The sequence below is a fragment of the Ostrinia furnacalis genome, unplaced genomic scaffold (assembly GCF_004193835.3).
Source record: "Ostrinia furnacalis isolate ACB-3 unplaced genomic scaffold, ASM419383v2 OfSCF2256, whole genome shotgun sequence".
In the NCBI taxonomy this organism is placed as follows: Eukaryota; Metazoa; Arthropoda; class Insecta; order Lepidoptera; family Crambidae; genus Ostrinia; species Ostrinia furnacalis.
The window spans coordinates 312,743-339,299 of NW_021132495.1; the positions used below are offsets into that span (position 1 = coordinate 312,743).

Genomic DNA, 26,557 nt, shown 5'->3' on the forward strand with positions numbered 1-26,557 from the left:
AGTCACTATTACGCTGTAGTCGCGCTGTTATCGCGCCGCAGCAGTTGCGCTGTTGTCAAGCAGTAGTCGTGTCACTATCTCGCTGAAGTCGTAGTCGCTCTGTCATCGCACTGCAGTCGCGCCGCTGTCGCTCTNGTGACCAACGTAGACTTGACATGACTGTCTTATACTAACACATCTTGAAGGCCGTTTTAACCAAAGCGGAGACTGTGTTGAAACAAGTGACATAACAGGCAGGTTTATTATCATCATCATCATCAGCCACAGGACATCCACTGCTAAACGTAGGCCTCCCCCCTATGATTTCCAGATTGGACGGTTAGCAGCTGCATCCAGCGACATTCCTGCAACCTTTATAAGGCAGGTACAGGCAGGTTATTTCGGAGTGTATTGTAATACTGTATTTAAGTGGAGCGGAGCGGAGATGTGTGCAAATTTTTCATTTTCAGAAAGGATCTTCTCGTTTTCACCCCGCTCCATCCCGCTCAGTGCGATGCATTTTGTATCAACATATTTTTTCTCCGCTCCAATCAACCGTTTCAACTGAAGCTGACCGGAAACTATAGTGGAAAATAACGAAATTCTATCGCTTGCTTTTAATGTTTCGTCTTCTCTCGCCTCGTCTGTGCCTTCGCACACTAACCTTAATTTAAGTAAGTGAAATCAAATGTATCTAGGCTAAGTTTTATTAAGTAATAAATTTATTCTTATTCTTATTCTTATTCTTATTCTTATTCTTGTGGGAAAGGTCCTTGCAGCGAGGGCCTTAAATGAAATAAAAAGCTTTTTTTAATCATAAAACTTATGTTTGTCCCAGGCTGGTACGACCGCACGAACATCGGCGAATTCAAGATGCTGGTGGACGTGGGTATCGTGGCCGCCATGGGCCCGCCCGGCGGCGGCCGCAACCCCGTCACCATGCGCCTCATGCGACACTTCCACTACGTCTCCTTCACCGAGATGGAGTACGCCAGCAAGGTAGGAGCGTAGTCTACAGCGCTACAGTCGCGTCACTGTCGCGCTACAGTCGCGTCACTATCGGGTTCAGTTCAAGATGCTGGTGGACGTGGGCATCGTGGCCGCCATGGGCCCGCCCGGCGGCGGCCGCAACCCCGTCACCATGCGCCTCATGCGACACTTCCACTACGTCTCCTTCACCGAGATGGAGTACGCCAGCAAGGTAGGACGTAGTCTACAGCGCTACAGTCGCGTCACTGTCGCGCTACAGTCGCGTCACTATCGGGTTCAGTTCAAGATGCTGGTGGACGTGGGCATCGTGGCCGCCATGGGCCCGCCCGGCGGCGGCCGCAACCCCGTCACCATGCGCCTCATGCGACACTTCCACTACGTCTCCTTCACCGAGATGGAGTACGCCAGCAAGGTAGGGACGTAGTCTACAGCGCTACAGTCGCGTCACTGTCGCGCTACAGTTGCGTCACTATCGCGCTTCAGTCGCGTCACTATTGCGCTACAGTCGCGTCACTGTCGCGCTACAGTCGCGTCACTGTCGCGCTACAGTCGCGTCAATGTCGCGCTACAGTCGCGTCTCTGTCGCGCTACAGTCGCGTCACTGTCGCGCTACAGTTGCGTCACTGTCGCGCTACAGTCGCGTCACTATCGCGCTACAGTTGCGTCACTATCGCGCTTCAGTCGCGTCACTATTGCGCTACAGTCGCGTCACTGTCGCGCTACAGTCGCGTCACTGTCGAGCTACAGTCGCGTCACTATCGCGCTACAGTCGCGTCACTATCGCCCTACAGTCGCGGCACTTTCGCGCTACAGTCGCGTAACTGTCGCGCTACAGTCGTGTCACTATCGCGCTACAGTCGTGTCACTGTCGCGCTACAGTCGCGTCACTATCGGGTTCAGTTCAAGATGCTGGTGGACGTGGGCATCGTGGCCGCCATGGGCCCGCCCGGCGGCGGCCGCAACCCCGTCACCATGCGCCTCATGCGACACTTCCACTACGTCTCCTTCACCGAGATGGAGTACGCTAGCAAGGTCAGAACAAAATAGTCGAGTCTTGTAGCCGCGTCACCATTGCGCTACAGTCGCGACACTATCGCGCTACAGTCGCGTCACTATCGCGCTACAGTCGCGTCACTGTCGCGCTACAGTCGCGTCACTATCGCGCTACAGTCGAGTCACTATGGCGCTCGCTGCAGTCGCGCCGTTATCGCGCATCAGTCGTGTCATCAGTGTTGTTAACATTCTCAGAATTGGTGTACGCTAGCAAGGTCAGAACTAACAGTCAAGCGCATGTATACATTTGTGTGACTGAATAGCTTCCATCACCATCAGATAAGAGGACCCCCTACGGTTTTCGCCGCGAAGCTAATGTCGAGGGGCTGTCGACGCGCTGGCGTCGTGTTATTTAGTAAATTAAAAGAGAGAGGGCTCATCGCGTCTACATTGCGCAGACGCTGGCGACACCAAGGCTTTCGAAAAACGCTAGTGTGAGGCTAAGTGTGAGGCTAATATGCCTCACAGTCACAGATCTCGTCAAACTGTTTTTATCGCAATGATGTTCTGTCAATGTGGCGCTGAAATCGCGCCATTATTGCGCTGCACTTTGAGCATGCAAAGTAAAGCAGAAAACTAGGCTTCTACCTCATATTTCCTTATATTAACAAAATACTATTGTTCTAGTACGCAATATTCAACACAATCCTGTGCTCGTGGACGCGCTTCATCGAGAAAGACGTGAAAGTCCGCGAGGGGCCGTTCCTCAAAGCATCCATAGACATCTTTGCGTCGCTGGTGGAGGAACTGCTTCCCACGCCTACCAAGTCGCACTACACCTTCAACCTGCGAGACCTGAGCAAGGTGTTCCAGGGGATACTTATGATGGATCCACATGCCGTCAAGGTACGCAGTATACATGCATAGGCCCGGTTTCCACCTTGATGGAGCAGAGCGGAGAAATGTTTTGAACAGCAGCCATGAAATCTGATTATTTATTCAAATCATTTCTGCGCTCCACTTTGCCGTGGTGGAAACCGGGCCTTAGAGTAGTTTTGAAGTGAGCAGTGCAGAGCAGCGGCGGAAGATTGAAGCATTGCGCACCGAGTGGTAGTGGAAGAGTTAAATATATCTGGCGGTGTCAAACTTCAACAACAGTGGCGTTGTCAGTAGCATCATCAAATCCTCCTGAGTGCACTCACTGTACTGCAATCCTCTTGTGGCGGAGTTTTGGGCTGACACTGTGTAGGTTTGTTGTCGACACGAAAAGAAGAAGACTTCAACAAGAGTACACATGTGCTTCAGATATTAAAACAGTGATGTAGTAATCGTGGCACTATTATATCACATGTCACTACTTTCGCTATTACTACTTAGATAATAATATATTGGACTTTAATAACATGTCTTAACGCCCACACCAACTGTTTAAAGTTTTAATCATCTAGCCGTCATTTGAGTACTTTTATTGTGAAGGGATATGCTTTTCTAGGACGAAGACGACGTGATCCGACTATGGTACCATGAGCACCAGCGCGTGTATCAAGATCGTTTGGTTTGCACAGAAGATCGCGTTTGGTTCGTGAAGTAAGTATTACCTTTCCAGACGGTGTCCATATTCATGGTTTTATACCACCCCGCCCACGAGTTCTAAAACTTTTTTGGTGTAGTTATATTACATAGAATAATAAAAAAAAATAAGCGCTCAAATCAGTCACGGTACGGGAGAGGTGACAGACATAATAATATTATGACGTGACAGAGCATATGACCGAAATACGTCACCGACACTACGAGAGATTATTTGATTGAAAGGCTTTCTGGTGTAAAATAAAATTATATTGTATAATAAAATCAAATTACATGTTGTTTATTTCGAAGTAGAAAAGTCAAGAAGAAGAGAAAAAAGTGACAGTCGTAAAATAATAAAAATAAAAAGAAGTTTCTCGCCAGCCAGGCGAGCGGCCAAGGAGTTTGGTCGTACCTTTGCGACCTCTATTACAATTTCACTAGGCCGTATGCAAACAGACCTGTACAGCATATGAATCTGTAGGAGAATTGAAGTCTCGCTGACGTTTGACGTTACAAAAACACCTTCCCGTGCCGCTCCCCTACTGAGGTAGACACTTTTGATTTGACGACTCAGCACTGACTGAGTCGTCAAATGCTACACTGATATCCGTTTTCACCATCAATCCCTAATTTTTAAGTGACCCCTATGAAAATAAAATTCCTGTTATGTGTTATCATAGGGGTCACTTAAAAATTAGGGATTGATGGTGAAAACGAGCATAAGGCTGAGTTGCACCACCTAACTTTAACGGTAAGTATAATGATAACCAGTGCTTTTTGTATGGAATTTGACAGATTTTTGACGTTTGTTAAAGTCAAAGTAAGATGATAACCTAGCCTTATTTTGTTATTTATATAGCCTGCTGAACAAGAAGATTCGTACGGAGTTTGGGAAGAAGGCAGCGGAGGTGGTTGGCGGTAGACTGATGCTGTTCGGAGACTTTATGGACATCGGCGCGGATGAACGGAAGTACGTCGAGATTACTGACCAGGAGGAGGTGAATACTTGTCATTTATCATTGTTGATACTATAAAATAAGCATAGAAGTCAATCAGTTTCAACCAAAGGACGTCCATTTGGACTAAGACCTTCCTCAAGGCTGGGCAGAGCAGTCGCTTCTGAAATAAGTCTAGAGCAGTTGAACATTTTGTGAGATTATTTACTAGATCCAATCGGAGAATTTGAGATCCGTAGGAGAATCAAAGTAACCGTCATAGCCCACAGAATTGCCAATTAAGTGGTTGTGGGCGGGACACTTGTGTAGCTCATAGATTTGAAAGCCTTTGGACAGAAAAGTTGGAGTCGTTGTGACAATCCTTTGGAGAGTCCAGTCTTTATCCAGTAGTCTTTTGGCTAAAATGAACGAACAAATTACATACCACAATTTCGTATTCCAGATGGACTACGTGCTAAGCCACTACCTAGTGGAATACAACTTATCCACAACGGTTCCATTGGATCTGGTGCTGTTTGAAGATGCCGTGGGTCATCTGTGTCGGGTTGCCCGCATTATGAGGCAGCCGATGGCTAATGCTTTGTTGCTTGGGATGGGTGGCTCTGGTGATTATAAATAGAATGATTTTTACCTTAAAGATATCTTAGGGTCTAGAAGCGAAAGGTCTTGAGGTCGCGTGTTAATTAACCCAAATTTAATTATCGTCACCATTAGCTAGCCTATGATGCGCGCCATTATATCGTTTTATCGAGATTTCTGACGGCAAGATGGGCTTGCCTCATTTGTCACACACGTCGATAAGATTATATTGTGATGCGCATCCTAAGCCGGATGGTCATTTATTTAGTGAATGCAGGATCACGACCATCTCTAATTTACTAGAGGCAAATGGGGCATTTGGCTTATTAACTTACTCCTATTCCATAGATGATGGGACTTAGTAGGGGTAACTTTGTTGCTTCTTCACGGAAAGAGTGGGAAAGATCCTATTTGACTCTGCGTAGTACACGACTAAAGGCATCTAAATCGACTCTTATTTAATGCATAACATAATAATCCTACTAATATTATAAATGCGAAAGTTTATGTCTAGATATCTGGATGGATGTTTGTTACTCTTTCACGCAAAAACTACTGAACGGATTTTGATGTATCTATAACGCAGAATAACATATTATAGGCTTTAATTTATGACGATCTGTGACAAACTAAAGTTCACGCGGGTGAAGCCGCGGGCAAAAGATGGTTAGTAAATAAAATGTCTTTCAGGTCGTCAGTCCCTCTCCCGTCTTGCCGCCAACATGGCGGAGCTGACGTGCATCCAGATTGAGATCACCAAAGCGTACGGCCAGACCGAGTGGCGCGACGACCTCAAGCAAACCATGATGAAGGCAGGCGCTGACAACCGCGGCATTGTGTTCCTGTTTTCGGACGCGCAGGTCAGTGACATATACAGGGTGGAAACGTTAAGTGATCTCACTTGATTATTTCTAAACTATACAAGATATCGAAAAAGTGATTACTGATTTTGAAAGTGCTTCACGAGCTCTATCCAACGGTACCAATAATAGGTTACAAAATAAACTGGATCCATCCGAAAATACAATGTTTCCAGCTTTCATACATTTAGTATAGCCACAGTCATGACACTCGTGTCTTGATATTATAGCAAGTAAAGCCTAAAACCAATGTATTCAAAGGATAATTTTAAATAAGAATGCAATTTACGAGTTCATTTTAAGTGTTTATTATTTAATAAAAAAACTTAATACTTTTAATATTGTTTGGCTGGCATACATTTAGTATGGAGGCTGGAAACATTTAATTTTTGGATAGATCCAGTTAATTCTGTAACTTATTATTGGTACCGTTGGATAGAGCTAGTGAAGCTTTTCGATATCTTGTATAGTTTAGAAATAATTGATTTTTTTTTATGTGACAGGAGGCAAACGAGCAGACGGATCCCCTGATGGGTGAATCACCTGGTGATGAATGAGATTACTTATCGTTTCCACCCTGTATAGTTCAATGAAGACTAAACACGACAACAATAGATAAAACAACGGGCGGTCGTGCCTTTATAAGCGCATGCAGGTCCGCATTGGACGTCTAGAGCGCGCACAAGTTTAAGCGTAGGTCCTAAAGTCTTTGACTAATATTCAAAGTCACGAAAAAGTGTAACGTGTAGCTACAAGAACACAATGTTCTAGCTCTGGTATAAATTAACTACAACGAACTGTCCCACCCGTGACATTGACAGGGGGGCGCCACCGTCATTACCGGATCGCTGGTTCCGATTTTTGCCACTTTGGAAACTATATTATAGTTGAACGATAGTGGCGCCTCCTGTCAATGTGTTTCGTGGGACAGTTAAGTGAAGTTCATCTATAACTAAATTTTTCAATTAACTCTAAACAAGGTTCTTAGCAGTTTTGACATAAACAATCGTGTTGACGAAAAGCGACGTCATAACCTCACACAGGTTATGACGTCGCTTTTCGTCAACAAAATCAAAATCTATGGAGTAGTTTTCTATCCGTTTATAAAAATATCTCAATAGACTAGCCTATTGATTGGTGCATTAACCCGTTGTTACTTACTCCAGATAAAAATGGAGTCCTTCCTGGAAGACCTGAACAACATCCTCAGCTCAGGCGACGTTCCAAACATCTACGAGGCGGAGGATCTCGACAAGATCTACATGTCAGTGCGGCACGCTGTTATGGAGATGAATCTGGCGGCGACCAAGACCAACCTGTTCGCTTGCTACCAGCGCCGCGTCCGCAGCAACCTGCATATTGTGGTGGTCATGAGTCCTGTGGGAGAGGTGAGTCGGAATTTATACAAAGTGACTCACGAAGGACAGCACCCCATTTGACGAGCGACTGAACTAACCCTGACCTTCGGTATGACCTTAATCTTGAGGTTATGACTCCGTGGGTGAGGTAAGTGTGTGTTAATTGCGCTTACCAGTTAGCGCCACTAACGAGTAAGGTCATGTCATTTGCTTGTAGCTAAAATAGTGATGGTTACTGGTGAGCACTGAAGCTTTAGGACGACAATCCCATTTGTAATCACTAGGTTGGTGCTACTGTCAAGTGTGATCCTACAACTCACCAGTGCAGCAGTGGTGACAACTGGTGAGCGCAATCAAGAAGAGCGCCTCATTGAACGCTTCATTCTAGCCCTTACATGCTGGGTTGGCTGTAAAATTAGATTTTAGTCACTTTTAGCTGACTTGAGTGACATCTACCCTATTTAAAGTCAAACTAGACAAGATCTACATGTCGGTGCGGCACGCAGTCTTGGAGATGAACCTGGCGGCCACGAAGACCAACCTGTTCGCTTGCTACCAGCGCCGCGTCCGGAGCAACCTGCATATTGTGGTGGTCATGAGCCCTGTGGGAGAGGTGAGTGTATTTACTTTAGTTATTCCTTGTCCTAGGTGAGCGACGGTATGTGACATGAAGCGATGCTACGCTACATAATGCGACCAATACTAGATTACTAGATTTAGTAGCTTTGAAACCAATAAAAGCCGCAGCAAATATGCATACGCTACTTTTAGCATCTGCGATCGGCATTTTGCGACTGTATCGATACAGCATATACGTTCAGACGCGGTATCAGAAGCGCGCGTTTTAGCGACTTCTGTCGCTGCGTCCAGCTTCGGAAAAGCGACTCAATCGCTGCGTTTGGCGCTCTTACTTAAGTGTGCGCCGTGGAATATGTGGTCGATGCATTCAGCTTCTAAAAAGCGACTAATTCGGCGATCGCGAATGCTAAAAGTACTATGTCTTTAAATTGTCAGCCAATTGAACTCGTGACCTGATGACGTCATAGTCCTCTTCGCTGTACAAAATCTTCGGGAGAGTCGCTTTTTGACTGCTCTTAGAAATGTCAGTTGACTAGAGTGACCGCAACCCTATTTAAAGTCAAACTAGTCAAGATATACATGTCGGTGCGGCACGCTGTTATGGAGATGAACTTGGCGGCCACCAAGACCAACCTGTTCGCTTGCTACCAGCGCCGCGTCCGCAGCAACCTGCATATTGTGGTGGTCATGAGTCCTGTGGGAGAGGTGAGTTCTTAGTTAGCCGTGAAGTTAGATTTAGTAGCTTTGAAACCAATGCAAGCCGCAGCAGATATGCATACGCTACTTCATTGGCGATCGGCATTTTGCGACTGTATCGATGCAGCATATACGTTCGGACTTGGTATCAGAATCGCAGGAGCAACCTGCATATTGTGGTAGTCATGAGTCCCGTGGGAGAGGTGAGTTCTTAATTACAGATCTATAACTAGCATAATAGACTGATCAAGTAAAATCGGCAGTGGGAAACCGCGTATCTGACTACACCAGGCAAGTCTGCTAACAGAGGTAGATGGCGGGACATCGTGCGGAGAGCTGTGCGCCTCTACAACCGACGTGGTCACACCACAATGACTTTGGAGAGAGCGGAACGACTTAGAAGAAGAAAAAGCGTAACTGAGTCCGTGCCTGAGGTATGGGAGCGGCACGGTGACATGACGTAACAGAGCATACATGGCTGAAGCCCATTTGAAGTCTCGCTGACCTTTGACGTCAAAAAATTCCTCCCGTGCTGCTTCCATGCCTCCTATAGCTCAAGCACTGACAATGACTGAAGAAATAGAAAAGGCAGTTGTTTGAAAAATATTCAAACAACTGCCCTTATCCTAAGCGATATCTAAGTCGAAACTTAGGTCTGATAACCGCTTGTGAACAAAAATTATCAATCTCTGAAGTTCATATTTTGGCTGTAACCCATTTTTTACGTCCTAAATAAATAATTTATGCAAATAAAGATTGGGACGTTGTATACAGATATTCCGCGCGCGCCTCCGCCAGTTCCCGTCGCTGGTGAACTGCTGCACCATCGACTGGTTCAGCGAGTGGCCCAAGTCGGCGCTGGAGTCGGTCGCCACGCACTTCTTCCACAACATGGGCGAGCTCGTCACCACCGACGAGATCATCGACTCCATGGTGGTGAGTGACCTAAACAATACCCTAGTTTCTTTGTCAGACGGTTGGAAATGACATGCTAAAGCTCAAAATTAGCTGATGACTCTAAAAGCACGAGAGCCGTGACACTTCTGGTGGTGCCGCGAGACACTTCTGGCGCTGCTGCGAGACACTTCTGGCGGTGCCGCGAGACACTTCTGGCGGTGCCGCGAGACACTTCTGGCGGTGCCGTGAGATTATTCTGGCCTGCACGCTAACTTTGACAAAGCCTCTAAGAAGAAAATGCTTCAAACAAAACCCTAAGCGCCGTCAAGTTGCCATGAGAGCCGGAACGCGATTGCTTCTAGCAGCGCCGTGCGACGTTTGACAGCTCCACCCGATGACATGCGTCTACAGACGCTAGCGTTCTCGACGATTTAGGGATGCTTGGAATCTAATGTTTTACCAGAACTACGCTTCGCCGCGCTTTAGCGAGTCTGCGCTGACCCAAATAGGCTGACAGGTGATGAATGCAGAATATGAATATTACTCCGCGCGCACCTTCGCCAGTTTCCTTCTCTTTTTCTCTTTTCTTCACATGGGCGAGCTCGTCACCTCCGACGAGATCATCGACTCCATGGTGGTGAGTGACTGAACTAAACCCTAATGTCTATGTCGTACGGTTGGAAATGACATGTCACAGTTCAAAATTAGCAAACAGAAGCCATTTGCAAGCGCCGTCAAGCCGAGACTCTTCTCAGTACGCGATTGCTCCTAGCAGCGCCGCGCAGCGCTTCACAGCTCCGCCCGATGACATTTGTCTACAGACGCAAGCATTCTCGACGAACGACGAATTAGGGATGCTTGGAATCCAAAGCCTTACCAGAACTACGCTTCGCCGCGCTTTGTCAGGTCTGCGCTGAGCCAAGCAGCCTGGACAGGTGCTGAATGCAGCAGTTGGATGCTCTTCGACAGGTATTGAACGCAGCATTTGACAGGTATTTTATTCCGCGCGCACCTACGTCAGTTTCCTTCTCTGGTGATCTCTTAGCGACGCTTGGAATCTCATGCTTTGCGACCAGAATTGAGATTCCGAGGATCACTGGAGCCGTCCAGAAATCCGGAGCTGTCAAGCGACGCTGCCAAGACTATTCGTGTGCGGGTTCTCGTGGCATCTCGCTGTTTGTTCATTTTATCCTTGTTATGACAAAAAAATAGGGTTTTATCTAAGTTGTTTTCTTGGTCTTCTAGTAACACGTCCCCAAGTCTGCACTGATACTAAAAGATCTACTAAACTGTATTCGTTACTCATTCCGTGGGTAGACACTCATCATCATCATCATTTCAGCCATAGGACGTCCACTGCTGAACATAGGCCTCCCCCAATGACTTCCACATCGCACGGTTGGTAGCGGGCAGACACTAATTACACCTAATCCCTTCCAGTCGGTGTGCTGCTTCGCCCACCAGTCCGTCGTCGACGCCAGCGCCAGATTCCTGGCTCAACTGAACCGGCTCAACTACGTCACGCCCATGTCGTACATGGAAATGCTTGGCGCCTACGCGGAGATGTTTCGCAAGCAGCGCCAGAACATACTCAACGAGTCCAATGCGCTTAAGACTGGTAAGATACTGCTGCTCGACTTTGACACTTATTAGTACAGGCGTAGCACTCAACTCAGTATGTTCTTGCTATAATAGAGCGGTGCAAGATGGTATGTGTTTCAGTCAGGTCTGTTTTCCACCAAAGCAGAGCGGGGCTCTAGTGTTCACAGCGATGGACACGAGAGTATTAGAATTCCCGCTAACCCGATAAGTCCTAGGTTCACATTACAAATCAACACAAAACTCGATTTAATCTCAGTTATGGATACTGTTCCCGTGATTGATATAAATATTCAATCATTCAATCAGAAGCCTCCATCTATGCTTGAAATTCAACCGAGTTTGATCTTCGTCCTGTATGTCCTCTTACAATAAATGCATACTCCACGTCACAGGTTTGGACAAGCTGAACCAGACGGAAGTAGAAGTGAAGCAGCTACAAATAGAGTTGGCCGAGCTGAAACCACTCATGGAAAAGGCTGCCGAGGAGACCAGGAAGGTCATCGACCAGATCGCCATCGACACGGTGGGTGGAGAGAAGAGAGGAAAAACTAATTGATGAACTGGCTAAGGAAAATAGAAAACAGACACGGGTCCCATACATTTAAAAAAAATAAGGCTTCAGTAAAAACATTTTTTTTTCAGTTATTTAAAAAGTTCAGCTATCGTAAAAACTAGGTCATCAATGTATGTTTTATTTGCATTTTATTACTACTATTTGAGCTGTTCCTTAAAATGAGGTGAAAAATATACTACTACGTCTAATAAGTAGTTCTGATGTTATTGTTGAACAAGGAACCACTGTGGTCCAACTTTATGTTACACAAATAGGTTATCGATGATTAAATATATTAAATCAACCCTGATTTGAGGTTCTTTCGCGATAAAATCGTAATGTTTGGTTTCCCCTGGCAGACTGTATTTTATTTTAGCATTATTTTTGTTAAACGTGTTTTGCTTTTTATCAGGCTATAGCAGAAGAGGCCCGCATCAAAGTAGAAAAGGAACAGTCAGTGGCAGAGAAAATGGCCGCGGAAACCACCGCTATGGCTGAGGACGCGCAGAGAGACTTGGGTGCGTTTAATATCAATCAAATTCAAATTCTTTATTTCACCATGGTGCATACCAACATGTTGGTATGCAAAAGTTCTTTCATATGAGACATAGACCGATAACATGGACCCTGCTATAGGGTATTGCAACATGAGATTATATTTCAAAATCATAATCAAAAATATTTATTCAGTTTAGACCACAAGTGACACTTATGATGATGAGTGGCAAGTGGCACTTTAATAAGTACAATATCTAATCATGTTTATGTAAACACTATATTACTTAAAAAGTTATTAGTCCAGTCAATGAATGCTTTAACGACGGTGTAGAGAGAAATCCGTGGAACACAATTTCTGACCTCGGGACTTTATTTAGACTAGTTAGGAGGTGAACATAGCAAAAGTCCCCGCCCTTAGCCCTTAAGCCGGCGGGGAAAGGGGGGTTTAAAGGTACCACTTTTCGGTTTTTCGCTTAATCCTCGGAAACTATGAGTCCTAGTGACATGACTACTATCAACCAAAAAAAGCTTATTCAATTTGCTACAGGTGAGAGACTCAAGTTTTTCTATATCTTGTACTAGCTGACCCGGCGAACTTTGTTCCGCCTTAATGGCAATAAATAAGCAGACTTTTTTTTTATTTCAAACGGGATAAAAAGTGTCCTATGTCCTTCTCCTGGCTCTAAACTACCTCCCTGACAATTTTCAGCTAAATCGGTTCAGCCGTTCTTGAGTTATAAGTGGAGTAACTAACACGACTTTCTTTTATACAGTGTGAGTCACGTTAAAGTGTACATATGAAAATAGATAAAACTAGACCTATTTTTATCGACAAAAAAGAGGTCAAAAAATTTTTGACATTTTTTTTTAATTTTTTATAGAATTTTTTTTCTTCCAATTACTTATTGTAAAGAAAACGTAATAACTTTTAAACTAAGCGGTATATCCTGATAAAATAAAAACATTAATAATGCTAAATAACAGGCGATACTGAAAAAATACATAAAATACCCAGAAAATGCCAACAAATAATAAAAAAAGAGACTTTTTGAAAAAAAAAACTGCTTAAAAATTCGTATTTTTTTGGTTATTTGATAAATTTCTCAAAAAAATGCCCCTATAACAGGTGGTTTTTATTACTTTGTATTATTCTCTATCGTATTATCTTTGTAAAACCAAAAATCGCATGTCTCTATCCCTATCACAACATTTGCTATGATCGTTTGAACAAAGGCCTGCCACAACATTATTCTCCGCTAAAGGTAGAGATAAATTTAATTTTACCTAAAATGCTTATTTTACTTCGAAATATTTTGTTTTTATTTGCAATCTAACTTGTTTTTATCAAAATTACAAATCTAGAGCCATTTTCATTTTCGTTGTTAACGAAGCGTTGAATGGCGCGCCCGGAGAGGCTTAGTTCAAACAATCATTGCAAACGTTGTGATAGGGATAAAGACATGCGATTTTCGGTTTAACGAAGGTAATACGATAGAGAATAATACAAAGTAATAAAAACCACCAGTTATAGGGGAATTTTTTGGAGAAATTTATCAAATAACCAAAAAAACACGAATTTTTAAGCAGATTTTTTTCAAAAAGTATCATTTTTTATTATTTTTTGGCCTTTTTTGTGTATTTTATGTATTTTTTTAGTATCGCCTGTTATTAAGCATTATTACTGTTTTTATTTTATCAGGATATACCGCTGAGTTTAAAAGTTATTACGTTTTCTTTACAATAAGTAATTGGAAGAAAAAAAAATCGATAAAAAATTAAAAAAAAATCTCAAAAATTTTTTGACCTCTTTTTTGTCGATAAAAATAGGTCTAGTTTCACCTAATTTCATATGTACACTTTAACGTGACTCACACTGTATATATAGATAGTTTTCGCGGCATCTGCTCTAGAAGGTCTGTAATATTGGAAATTTTATTTTTGTCTTACATGTTCCTAACAGGAGAAAGTCGACTAAATCAACATTGAGCAAACATTCTAGACAAGCGGGAGCATGTTAAGCCTAATTCCAGGTAAGGGACTGCACCGTGCGTATATTTAGACGAACCACTTGGAGCCACTTTTGACTCCTCATCACTCAAAAAGTACTGTGCGTTAGCACTTCAAATTTGGCTCATGTGTTGAGACTTGCAAGATAAACATCAGCTTCAAATTTCATGAATATACCTCAAACGGTTTTTTAGGTATTGACGTTCAAAAATTCACATTTAGGACACTAAAATCTGTCTATCACCTGTGAAATGTTAAAATTTACTGGTTTTTCATTTGTTCCTTTGTATTTACACAACTACCTATCTGGATGCCAAATTTGAACCTTCAAGGTCACCTGGAAGTGGTTAGAATTTGGTCTTATAGGTCAGCCATGTAGATTTTTGGACGTCAATACCTAAAGAACCGTTTGAGGTATATTTATGAAATTTGAAGCAGATGTTTATCTTGCAAGTCTCAACACATGAGCCAAATTTGAAGTGTTAACGCACAGTACTTTTTGAGTGATGAGGAGTCAAAAGTGGCTCCAAGTGGTTCGTCTAAATATACGTACGGTGCAGTCCCCTCCCTGGAACTAGCCTTAACATGCTCCCGCAGGTGTAGAATATTAGCTTAATGTTGATTTAGTCGATTTTCTCCTGATGGGAACATGTAAGACAAAAATAAAATTTCCAATATTACAGACCTTCTAGAGCAGATGCCGCAAAAACTATTCAAGATATAGAAAAACTTGACTATCTCACCTGTAGCAAATTCAATAAGCTTTTTTTGATTCATAGTAGTCATGTCACTAGGACGCATAGTTTCCGAGGATTAAGCGAAAAACCGAAAAGTGGTACCTTTAAACCCCCCTCTTCCCGCCGGCTCAAGGGCTAAGGGCGGGGACTTTTGCTATGTTCACCTCCTAACTAGTCTAAATAAAGTCCCGAGGTCAGAAATTGTGTTCCACGGATTTCCATCTATAATGCTTTATTGACTGGACTATATGTCAACCTTGCCTTAATATACCTAGCAGTCTATTGTAAGATACATGCCTCCCTCATTACTTACTATGTTCATGTTATTACCATGTTTTTGGCTTGTCGCATCCAATTACTAGCGCAAGTCGTATCTCCAACTACCTAGATCCTGCATCCAGCTAGGGCATCCTGCACTACGCTTATGATCTCGTTCAAGAAATGCTATAAATGATTATTCATTTCATTACGTAACCTGGACGCACCATTAGCATATCATAGAGCCTGTAAAGAGTTACTTGAGGCTATTTTTTTACAGACGAGGCAATGCCCGCTCTCCGCGCGGCGGAGAACGCGTTAAAAGAGCTGAACCGCAACGACATCGTGGAGGTGAAGGCGTTAAAGAAGCCGCCCGGTGGAGTCGTGCTCGTCATCGAGTCGCTGTGCGTGGTGTTTGACATCAAGCCTATCAAGGTATAGTTCCAAAATACTGAACTGTCCTATCCATGACATTGACAGTGGGGCGCCACCGTCTATACCGGATCGCTGCTTCCGATTTTTGCCATGTTGGAAACCATATAGTTGAACGATGGTAGCGCCCCCCTGTCATTGAGTTTGGTGGGACAGTTCAGCGTGGGTCATCTATACGGTTTGTTATACAGGGTGTTCCTCCTCATGATCTCTGTAATATCAAATTTTGACCTTGGTAAAAAATCACAGTTTTCACTTTTTTGTATCTTTAGGAAATGGAAAAAAGATGATTTTAGGCAGGGTTCCTCCATCTTAGACACTTAAGAACGAAACAAAAGGCAGGTATTTAGGAATCTACAATTTCCAGTGGCCTAATTAAAGACGCTTAGAAGTCATCCTATTGAAAAATAGTCCTAAATCCGTATTCACGTGTCATTTCGATAGAACGATTACTCGATAGGATCGTAATTCAGCGATTTGTCATTTGACGTTTAATCACTGTCATCCGATTGAAACCAAACTTCAAAGTCGGTAATAGGTGAATACCGCAAAAGCAACGATTAAATACGCATAAAAACGAAATCGAAACAAAATCGGGCAATTAACACGTGAATACAAAAAGTGACTCCAGCGATCAAATCGCTTGCATGTCGTTGAAGTTTTGTTACGTGAATCAGAGGTGGAATTGTGTAAAGCAATCGTAATCATTTGACAGTTCATAACGTACGATAAAGTCAGTTAAACAAAGCGTTAGACAGAATAATCGTACGTTATGAACTGTCAAATGATTACGATTGCTTTACACAATTCAACCTCAGGCCATTGGATTTATAATTTACCCTCCCCTGGGCCCCTCGTTTATTCCCATGTGTATTGTATTAGCAATAACATAACAGCTTCACCAAAATGTCCTTCCATATTTCAGGAACCCGGCGCCTCATTCGGCGAGAAAGTCCTCAACTACTGGAAGCCCGGCTCGCAGATGTTAGCCGACCCGACCGCCTTCCTGGACTCGCTCATGAAGTTCGACAAGGAGTCCATCACCGAGGACATGATCAAGAAGCTCAAGCGGTTCATCGCCAACCCCGACTACGAGCCCACCAAGATCCTAAAGGTCACAACTTTCTCAATCCCCTTGTACACGCTAAGAAAAGTTGCCGGGCCTACGAAAAAATTCGTGTCGTTTCTACACACGAACCGTGTACTTTGCTCCAGCGCTGACCAAGAAATAATTCTAATATTCTAACATGCGGCGGACGCGCACTGTGTGACAAATTTTCGTAGCTAGGTCCGACGACATTCTTGTCTTGTTTGCGGCAGACACGGTCAAATTTCCTTGAAAAATCCTTTACTTACCTGGCACTGTTACCAGTAACATAACGCTTATATGTCATTGCCCTATATTCAACAGTATAAATCAATGTCATCATTCTGTCATAATGCCTGATATGATGATATAGATGACCCACGCTTAACTGTCCCACCAAACTCAATGACAGGGGAGCGCTACCATCGTTCAACTATATGGTTTCCAACATGGCAAAAATCTGAACCAGCGATCCGGTATTGACGGTGGCGCCCCACTGTCAATGTCATCGACAGGACAGTCCACTATTTTGGAACTATAATGATGATGTCTCAGTCACTTTCTCCTGTCATTTAATTGTGTCCTAATTTTAAACTCGTCTCCACAGGTGTCCAAAGCGTGCATGTCTCTATGCATGTGGGTGCACGCCATGTATAAGTTCTACCACGTCAACAAGGCTGTAGCGCCTAAGAAAGAGGCTTTAGAACGCGCCACTAAGGACTTAGCGGCTGTCGAAGGTGATTTAGAATAGAATAGTGTAGAGTAGAATGGAGGGAAGTGCAACGGAATAGAATAGACATTTTTTTCTTGTCACACAAAATGTTACAAATGGTACAAGTTAGCATTGTATCTACGCATATAGCGCTTGTTGCGGTGCGGTTGTACATTAATATCATGGTTCTCACCCGTACGAAGCTGAGAAGCCGGAGATGTTTAGTGCATTCGCGTTAAGAAAATAGTAATAGATGTACTACCCTACCATTTCCCAACTATCAAACCACATGTAATACAAATAAATGATTTGATTTGATTTTATAGTGACACATCTTTCATCATTCATCATCATCATCATTTCAGCCACAGGACGTCCACTGCTGAACATAGGCCTCCCCCAATGCTTTCCATGTTGATCGATTGGTAGCGGCCTGCATCTTTATCATTATTTTATATTCACGCCAAAGTTAAAGAAGTTTACGCCCGTATTCACAAAATTACTATCGGGTCTCACAGTGCGCGTGGACGCACAGGGTCACACACGAACCAATCACAGAGCTCTATTTAACTCTGTGCGTTCGATTTGCTGCTTCACTTAAGCAAGCATCGTTTGTAAATACGGGTGATACTTAATCTCGTAACTTTTTCTGCGTCTATTTTCATAGTTCTCTCGTTTACGAACAGCAATGTTGGCCAACGCCAAAGCGAAGATGCAAGCGCTGCTCGAAGGCATAGCCAAGCTGAACGCGTACTTACAGGAGAAGGAGGAAGAAAAGCGCAAAATGGAGGAAGACATTAACCAGTGCTTGGCCAGAATGGACCGCGCCAACCGGTGGGTTTTGTAGTTGTCATAATCGTCATAGTCATCATTGATCATCATCATTGATTATCATCAGTTCACCAGGGTAAAGCAGTCCTAATTAATTTAAAGTTTCGCGTTGCATAATTGAATTAATTTACCTACCCGCGTATCGCGTTAAAACTTGTTTAAATTAATTAAAATCAGTCCTCTACTGGACATATGCTTTCATATTTTAACATGTCTTTGGCTTGTCACATCTACCTTTTACCAGCGACTTTTGCAAGTCGTAAGCAGAATACATGCTGCTCTCAGGTGAAATGCTCCATTGAGCCTAGCTACAAATGGCCGCAAGCCTCAACCCTCCTCTCGCGTAGGTACCGTTCTGACGCCCGTATTCACAAACATTACTATGAGGTCTCACGGAGCGCGTGGACGCACAGAGTGACACACGAACTAATCACAGACCTCTATTTAACGCTATGCGTTCGATTTGCTGCTTCATGAAGCAAGCATCGTTTGTGAATACGGGCGTGAGACTAAATCTTCGTCTTTCTGGCCCACTGTTTATTATAATATTTATGGCCAGGTTGCTGAACGGGCTGTCGAGCGAGCGAGTGCGCTGGATAAGCACGATTAAGAAATTGGACGTGGACATCGTCAGCTTGATCGGGGATATTCTGATCAGCGCTTGTGAGTATCTTCCTTCCTTCCTTTTCAACGAAAGACATCGGTCTCATTTCATTGGCCCATCAAGTGGCTCCTATGTTTTTCGGGTGCATGAATGTAAAACCAATCTTCAATTTATTTGCCCTCATTATAGGCTAAATTTCCAGTCATTGTACTGGTAAGTCATTGGACAAAACACCCCTTGAATCTCTACAATATTTATCAATTTATCTTTTTTTGAAATCTTTGAAATCAATCCTGTTCTCTAGGCTAAGGACGAAGGTAAATAAATATTGTGTTCCTACTGTTTCAGGCGCTGTCGGCTACATAACACCATTCACTGATGAGTTCAGAAGAGAGTTACTTCATGAATGGATGAAGCATATGGAGGTATGTTACATATTTCATAATCTATTTCATCCTATAATATTATTAAAATAATAATTATTATGTTCGTAGGAAGTAGCAGTCCCTCACACAGATGGCGCCACTCCGCTTTCAATTCTTGGGGATCCTGTGCAAATCAGGTAAGTCTGTTCCATACAAACACAATACCCAAATATATTTTGATATAACTTATACAAAACTGTGGGGTGATGTGACATTATCATCCTACTTCCTACTAATATTATAAAGGCGAAAGATTGGATATCTGGCTGGATATCATGATGTATGGATGTTTGTTACTCTTTCACGCAAAAACTACTGAACGGATTTTGTTGAAACTACAGAATTATTGTTTATAACCCAGATTAACATATAGGCTATAATTTATGACGATATGTGACAAATAAATTTCAATAAATGAATAAGACGTGTCTAAAAAGCGCCATCTATCGTTACATGACATGTTAGTTAATTGAAATATAATGTAATGTATTTTTGTAACTTGTTCAACGCAATATGTATTTTGCTATGAATAAATATTTTGAATTTGAATTTGAATTGGTTAAAATCTACAGCGCTGGACATATACTGTTTTTGATGTTTGTAAATATTCATCAGTGGACGTCCTATGTCTGAAATGATGCTGATTAGCATAATTTTATTGTTTCATATAGAACGTGGCAGATGTACGGTCTGCCGCGAGACCCGCTGTCGGTGGAATCTGCTGTACTGATGTCTAACTCCCGGCGCTGGCCTCTCATCATAGACCCGCAAACGCAGGCTAACAAGTGGATCCGCGCTATGGTAGGTTCATCATCATCATCAGCTCCAATAGAAGTGTCAGTTGCCGCGAGTCCCGCTGTCAGTCGAGTCTGCAGTGGTAGTGTCTAACTCCCGGCGCTGGCCGCTCATCATCGATCCCCAAACGCAGGCCAACAAGTGGATCCGAGCTATGGTTGGTTCATCATCATCATCATCAGCTCCAATAGAAGTGTCAGATGCCGCGAGACCCGCTGTCGGTGGAGTCTGCAGTGGTGATGTCTAACTCCCGGCGGCCAACAAGTGGATCCGAGCTATAGTTGGTTCATCATCATCATCAGCTCCAATAGAAGTGTCAGATGCCGCGAGACCCGCTGTCAGTCGAGTCTGCAGTGGTGATGTCTAACTCCCGGCGGCCAACAAGTGGATCCGAGCTATGGTTGGTTCATCATCATCATCAGCTCCAATAGAAGTGTCAGATGCCGCGAGACCCGCTGTCAGTCGAGTCTGCGGTACTGATGTCTAACTCGCGGCGCTGGCCGCTCATCATAGACCCGCAAACGCAGGCTAACAAGTGGATCCGCGCTATGGTTGGTTGATTATCATCAGCATCAATAACTCTCTACAACTACTATACTCTCTTTGGACACCACGTCTTAGAAAAGGCGTCGATGTGCTTTACAAGGATCTACGAGCTACTTGCGTTTGTATCGCTAAAACGCGCGTCCTCGGCGCGTTCAAAAAACGTGTAGTGCAGATGCCCTATAATGCACATACAAATTAATTTATTGCCTGCAAGTGGTAAAGAAAGACAAAATATCTTTGGCTTATTATACATTTGCCATAAAGTCGATCCGTCACACTTATACGATAAAAGTTTTGTCATAAACGTGAAAAAAAAAAGTACCCGTCATTTTTGTCGACTTTCTGACCGATAACCCAGAGGGGTTAGTCGCCATCATAGTTTAAGGAGACTGATGGATGACACACAGCTTTTAAAAATTATACAAGTCTTACGTCTCTTCCATAGGGCAAAATCGAAGGCCTAGTGGTTTGCAAGCCGAATGACCGCGACCTGCTTCGGAACTTCGAGTCTGCGCTGCGCTTCGGGAAACCCATTCTTTTGGAGAATGTCGGGCAAGAGTTGGACCCCGCATTGGACCCGGTTTTGAAGGTAACCTAAATCGAACTGTTGAATGTATTTAGAGCGTGACACAAAGCACAAAATATTAATTCAATGATTTTGTGTGCTGTGCGTCGCATAAGGGCAGTCGTTGAAGCGAGTGTTGTTGCGTAGTACAATCAGGTCGAGTTAACTACATACCTGGCGGCCGTGACGTCACATCGACGCTATCGCGAGGTGCGCAGTTAACTCACCAAGGTTGTAAGTGGTTTGCAAGCGCTGCTCGCTTTTGCGAACCGATCTGTATTGTCACCTTTGTAAAAAAAAACATGAAAGCAAATACCTTGATTTCCACCTCCACAGTTTAGTACAAAATCTCGATTAATTGCTTTGTTTTATCGACTAGTAAGATTTATGTTATTTAAAAGTATCAAAGTTTTAAAAACTATTTTATCTTAAGATGTTTATTGCCTGAATAATAGGGCTTATTATTATCTCAATTTCCATCGGCCAAATATTTGCAAGTAACATATTGTTTGCAGCGGCAATACTTCCGCCAAGCCGGCCAGATGGTGCTCAAACTGGGCGACTCTCTCATCCCCTACATGCCAGGCTTTCGTCTCTACATCACCACCAAGCTGCCCAACCCGAAGTACACCCCTGAAACCTCCGTCAAAGTGCAGATAGTCAACTTTGCGCTGGTGCCCAGGTCAGTACGAACATTTAGTTTACATTTGGCAGCAAAATAAACGTTATTCTATTCTATTCCATTCCATTCCATTCCATTCCATTCCATTCCATTCTATTCCATTCCATTCTATTCCATTCTATTTTATTCTATTCTATTCTATTATATTCTATTTAAACCGAGTTCCACAAAGGCCTAAAGAATTCCACGAATTTCCAAGATGACCGGTCCTGCGTTACCCGTATCTAGGTGCTTCCAGCGACCACTACAAATTAAAAGAACCGTAGGAGAACAAAAGTAATCGACGTAGCCCACAGGAATTTTTCAAATCAAATCATATATTTTGCGAAAATGGGTTTACATCATTCTAAAATTTAGTGACTGTGTGGCAGAAAAGTTCTCGAGTGGCAACCACGGACCAGAAAACGGAGTGTAGGTAGACCCCCCACTTGGTAGAAATCTAACCGAATTCTGTAAATGTCTTTTTATAGATCTTGATTTCATTACTGTAAAGATAGTAGAGTTTCTCGCTATTGACAAGCTTGCTATTGCTTGACTACAGGCCGCGCATATGACCGTAAATATATCCTTACCTTTTTCTTCCAGTGGTCTAGCAGAACAGTTGCTATCCATAGTAGTAGCACAAGAGCGTCCAGACTTAGAAGAGCTGCGCGGTCAGCTGATCGTATCTCGCGCGCAGATGTCAGCTCAGCTGGCTGAGATGCAAGCCGATATTTTATACGGGCTGTCCAATAGCGAGGGATCGCCTGTGGACGATGTACCGCTCATCCTCACGTTGGAAGCGATCAAGATCAAGAGCGCTGAGATCCTGGTGAGTCGTATTTAAGGTATATTGTACCCAACATTATCCTTCAAAGGCTGTACTATAGCAAGGGCTCGTCCGTCAATATTGCTCATTCTTATGATAAAGAACATCACAATTAAGAGCGTCGATATTCTGGTAAGACATCTGAAGGTACAAGTATAGGTATGGTCGGCGTAGCTAGCTGAGATGCAAGCTGATATCTTGTACGGGCTGTCTAATAGCAAGGGGTCTCCTGTGGACGAAGTTCCGCTCATCCTCACGCTGGAAGCTATCAAGATCAAAAGCGCTGAGATCCTGGTGAGTTGTGACCCTTTCGTTCGTTTCAGCCGAAAGACGTCCACTGCTGGACAAAGGCCTCCCCCAAGGAGTCCATCCACCCTTTATCATCAGGTATTACTCAGTCATCGGTAGAGAACGGAGGATTAAGTGTACACTCTTCCCACCTTGGAGGTATAAGTTATGGGGGCGTAGCTAGCTGAGATGCAAGCGGATATTTTATACGGGCTGTCCAATAGCGAGGGTTCGCTTGTGGATGACGTGCCTCTCATTCTCACGCTGGAAGCTATCAAGATCAAGAGCGCTGAGATCCTGGTGAGTTGTGACCCTTCATCATCAGATTATTTATCTCCACCATTGCAGTATTAGGCCTACAAATTCTATACAAAGCTTTGGAGTTGTAAGCTATGGCGGCGTAGCTAGCTGCATATACGGGCTGTCCAATAGCGAGAGTTCTCCTGTGGATGACGTGCCTCTCATGCTTACACTGGAAGCCATCAAGATCAAGAGCGCTGAGATCCTGGTGAGTCATATACAAGTTATATGGAACTATTCCCACCGCTGCAACTCCTGTGTAGCCAGGATCTACAGTTTGACCAAGATACAATGTATAATGTACCCTACACTATACCCTCAGAGACATCCTTCAAGGGCTGTCCTAAAGCAAGGGCTCGCTCGTCAATATTGCTCATTCTTATGATAAAGGGCATCACAATCAAGAGCGTCGATATTCTGATAAGACATCTGAAGGTACAAGTATAGGTATGGTCGGCGTAGCTGGCTGAAATGCAAGCTGAGATTTTATACGGGCTGTCCAATAGCGAGGGATCGCCTGTGGATAAAGTACCGCTCATTCTCACGCTGGAAGCTATCAAGATCAAGAGCGCTGAAATCCTGGTGAGTTGTGACCCTTTCGTTAATTTCAGCCGAAACTTCCACTGCTGGACAAAGGCCTCCCCCAAGGAGTCCTGTGCCGCTCGCATCCACCCTTTATCATCAGGTATTACTCAGTCATCGGTAGTGAACGGAGGATTAAGTGTACACTCTTCCCACCTTGGAGGTATAAGCTATGGTGGTGCAGCTAGCTGAGATGCAAGCCGATATTTTATACGGGCTGTCCAATAGCGAGGGATCGCCTGTGGATAAAGTACCGCTCATTCTCACGCTGGAAGCTATCAAGATCAAAAGCGCTGAGATCCTGGTGAGTTGTGACCCTTTCGTTCGTTTCAGCCGAAAGACGTCCACTGCTGGACAAAGGCCTCCCCCAAGGAGTCTTGTGCCGCTCGCATCCACCCTTTATCATCAGGTATTACTCAGACCCTTTATCATCAGGCTATTTAGTCAGTCATCGGTAGTAAACGGAGGATTAAGTGTACATTCTTCCCACCTTGGGGGTATAAGTTATGGGGGCGTAGCTAGCTGAGATGCAAGCCGATATCTTGTACGGGCTGTCCAATAGCGAGGGATCGCCTGTGGATGACGTGCCTCTCATTCTTACGCTGGAAGCTATCAAGATCAAGAGCGCTGAAATCCTGGTGAGTTGTGACCCTTTCGTTCGTTTCAGCCGAAAGACGTCCACTGCTGGACAAAGGCCTCCCCTAAGGAGTCCATCCACCCTTTATCATCAGGTTATTTAGTCAGTCATCGGTAGTAAACGGAGGATTAAGTGTACATTCTTCCCACCTTGGAGGTATAAGCTATGGGGGCGTAGCTGGCTGAGATGCAAGCCGATATCTTATACGGGCTGTCCAATAGCGAGGGATCAGCTATGGATGACGTGCCGCTCATTCTTACTCTGGAGGCGATAAAGATCAAGAGTGCTGAGATCCTGGTGAGTTGTGACCCTTTATCATCGGGCTATTTAGTCAGTCATCGGTAGTAAACGGAGGATTAATTGTACACTCTTCCCACCTTGGAGGTAGCTGGTCTAGATGCAAGCTGATATCTTATACGGGTTGTCCAATAGTGAGGGTTCGCCTGAGGACGATGTTCCGCTCATTCTCACGCTGGAAGCTATCAAGATTAAGTCATTGCACGCCGAGACGATAGACACAATGGAAATTGTATTGTTCGAGGCTCACCGGTGAGCCGCGTGGCGTCCAACGTGTTAAGAGCGCTGAGATCCTGGTGAGTTGTGACCATAGAGATCTACAGATATGCCAACTAATGCGCTAAGTTCGAAACCCAGTGTCGCATTAAAAAATAAGTAAATAAAAACATGAAGAATGCGAAGAGTGTGTGTCATGCTTGTATACATGCCAGGTTGCAAGTAATGTACGTACAGCACCACTACATACAAAGTGACGTGCGATTGAATGTATTCTGTTAGAATGTGCTCATTGTGTCATTGACTGCGGGATTAGTTTTCAACGTTCGAATAATCTTTAGTACTACGCAAGGAATGTAAACTTTTCACACATATAACGTCGCTGCGGTCATCATTGCTTTCGAGAGCAATGTGTTCTATTTTTGGGCATATTGCTGCGACACCGGCCCCGCCCCCTTCTCACATCTCCCTTTAGTTTCTGTGATCTGTGGTTGTGACTTCATCATCAAGTTATTTAATATTATTTAGTCTCCACATATTATGACGTGACAGAGCATATAAATCTGAAGCATATCTGAAGTCTCGCTGACGTTTGACGTTACAAAAACGTGCCTAAGTTTAGCGCTACTACTACCTGTAATATCATAATTCTTCCAGATAAAAGTGGAAGATATAGAAAGGACCACGATCGAAATTGACGTGGCGCGAGAAGACTACGTGCCGGTGGCCAACCGAGGGCAGATTCTCTTCTTCTGTCTATCAGGCATGGCCAACGTTGACCCCATGTATCAGTACTCGCTCGAGTGGTTCGTCAAACTGTTCATACGCAGCATGGCTGAGACCGAGCCTAATGGTAAGAAATGTTTGAGTTGCCCCAGTAGGCAAGTTGTAATTTTATCTATAACTAGCGGCCGCCTGCGACTTCGTACGCGTGGATCCCGTTTTACCCCCTTAGCGGATGAATTTTTGAAAAACCCGTCTTAAGGTAGCCTTTCGAACTAAGCGGCCACGGCGGAAGCCTCGAAAGGCTACATTAAATACCAAAGCTAAAGACGCTGCGTCAGTGACGCTTAGTTCGAAAGGCTACCTACATTTAGTGAGCACCTACGTTCTAATAAACCCCCTTGCGAAATTTGATACTGCTAGCACCTGTAGTTTCTGAGATTTCGTGATGAGTGAGTCGGTTAATCAGTGACATTTCGCTTTTATGGATATTGATTCATACCTCTTAAAAGTTGTGGTTCTCTCTTATCCGTTCCTAGCGATAAACTACCTAAACTGGCGTTACAATTTTGTATTTCTCGTCATGAGATAGTGGTTGCCCTAGTCAATTGTCATACTTTTTGCTGATCAAGTCTTTCTCTTTTTATGTCAAAAAGAAGCTATGACGGTACTAGCTATTCGATCGGCCACTAAAAACTAATTATGCAGAAAATGTTGTTTTCTAAGTTCTTCTCAGCACCAGCCCAAAATGTATTCCCAAAGTGGTGGTAGGGCAAGCTATATTTGGGACGTCTAAGGAAATGGAAAGGACCTCAGCACTGAATAAAAGCATTGACTTTGGAAGATAAAAAGAAGCTCACTCTTTTCATGTTACAGTAATTCCTGATGACCGCCTCTGTGGTCTAGTGGTAAG

At 43.8% G+C, this 26,557-nt stretch overlaps 1 protein-coding gene across 1 annotated transcript in view; it reads left to right on the plus strand.

Annotated features, from left to right (window-relative positions):
• Window positions 1-26,557, plus strand: part of LOC114354902 (dynein heavy chain 1, axonemal-like) — a gene marked incomplete at its 3' end in the record, with an annotated part of 53,712 nt that overhangs the window by 15,572 nt on the left and 11,583 nt on the right. The window contains exons 9-31 of the mRNA XM_028307493.1: window positions 818-978; window positions 2,650-2,868; window positions 3,455-3,549; window positions 4,394-4,532; window positions 4,933-5,095; window positions 5,760-5,929; window positions 7,096-7,317; window positions 9,337-9,498; window positions 10,900-11,077; window positions 11,454-11,584; window positions 12,027-12,132; window positions 15,395-15,549; window positions 16,472-16,660; window positions 17,241-17,370; window positions 18,032-18,179; window positions 18,736-18,839; window positions 19,129-19,205; window positions 19,275-19,342; window positions 19,877-20,006; window positions 20,992-21,135; window positions 21,627-21,793; window positions 22,379-22,604; window positions 25,579-25,774. Coding sequence (XP_028163294.1) covers window positions 818-978; window positions 2,650-2,868; window positions 3,455-3,549; window positions 4,394-4,532; window positions 4,933-5,095; window positions 5,760-5,929; window positions 7,096-7,317; window positions 9,337-9,498; window positions 10,900-11,077; window positions 11,454-11,584; window positions 12,027-12,132; window positions 15,395-15,549; window positions 16,472-16,660; window positions 17,241-17,370; window positions 18,032-18,179; window positions 18,736-18,839; window positions 19,129-19,205; window positions 19,275-19,342; window positions 19,877-20,006; window positions 20,992-21,135; window positions 21,627-21,793; window positions 22,379-22,604; window positions 25,579-25,774 — 3,480 coding nt within the window. The remainder of the gene's footprint in view (window positions 1-817; window positions 979-2,649; window positions 2,869-3,454; window positions 3,550-4,393; window positions 4,533-4,932; window positions 5,096-5,759; window positions 5,930-7,095; window positions 7,318-9,336; window positions 9,499-10,899; window positions 11,078-11,453; window positions 11,585-12,026; window positions 12,133-15,394; window positions 15,550-16,471; window positions 16,661-17,240; window positions 17,371-18,031; window positions 18,180-18,735; window positions 18,840-19,128; window positions 19,206-19,274; window positions 19,343-19,876; window positions 20,007-20,991; window positions 21,136-21,626; window positions 21,794-22,378; window positions 22,605-25,578; window positions 25,775-26,557) is intronic.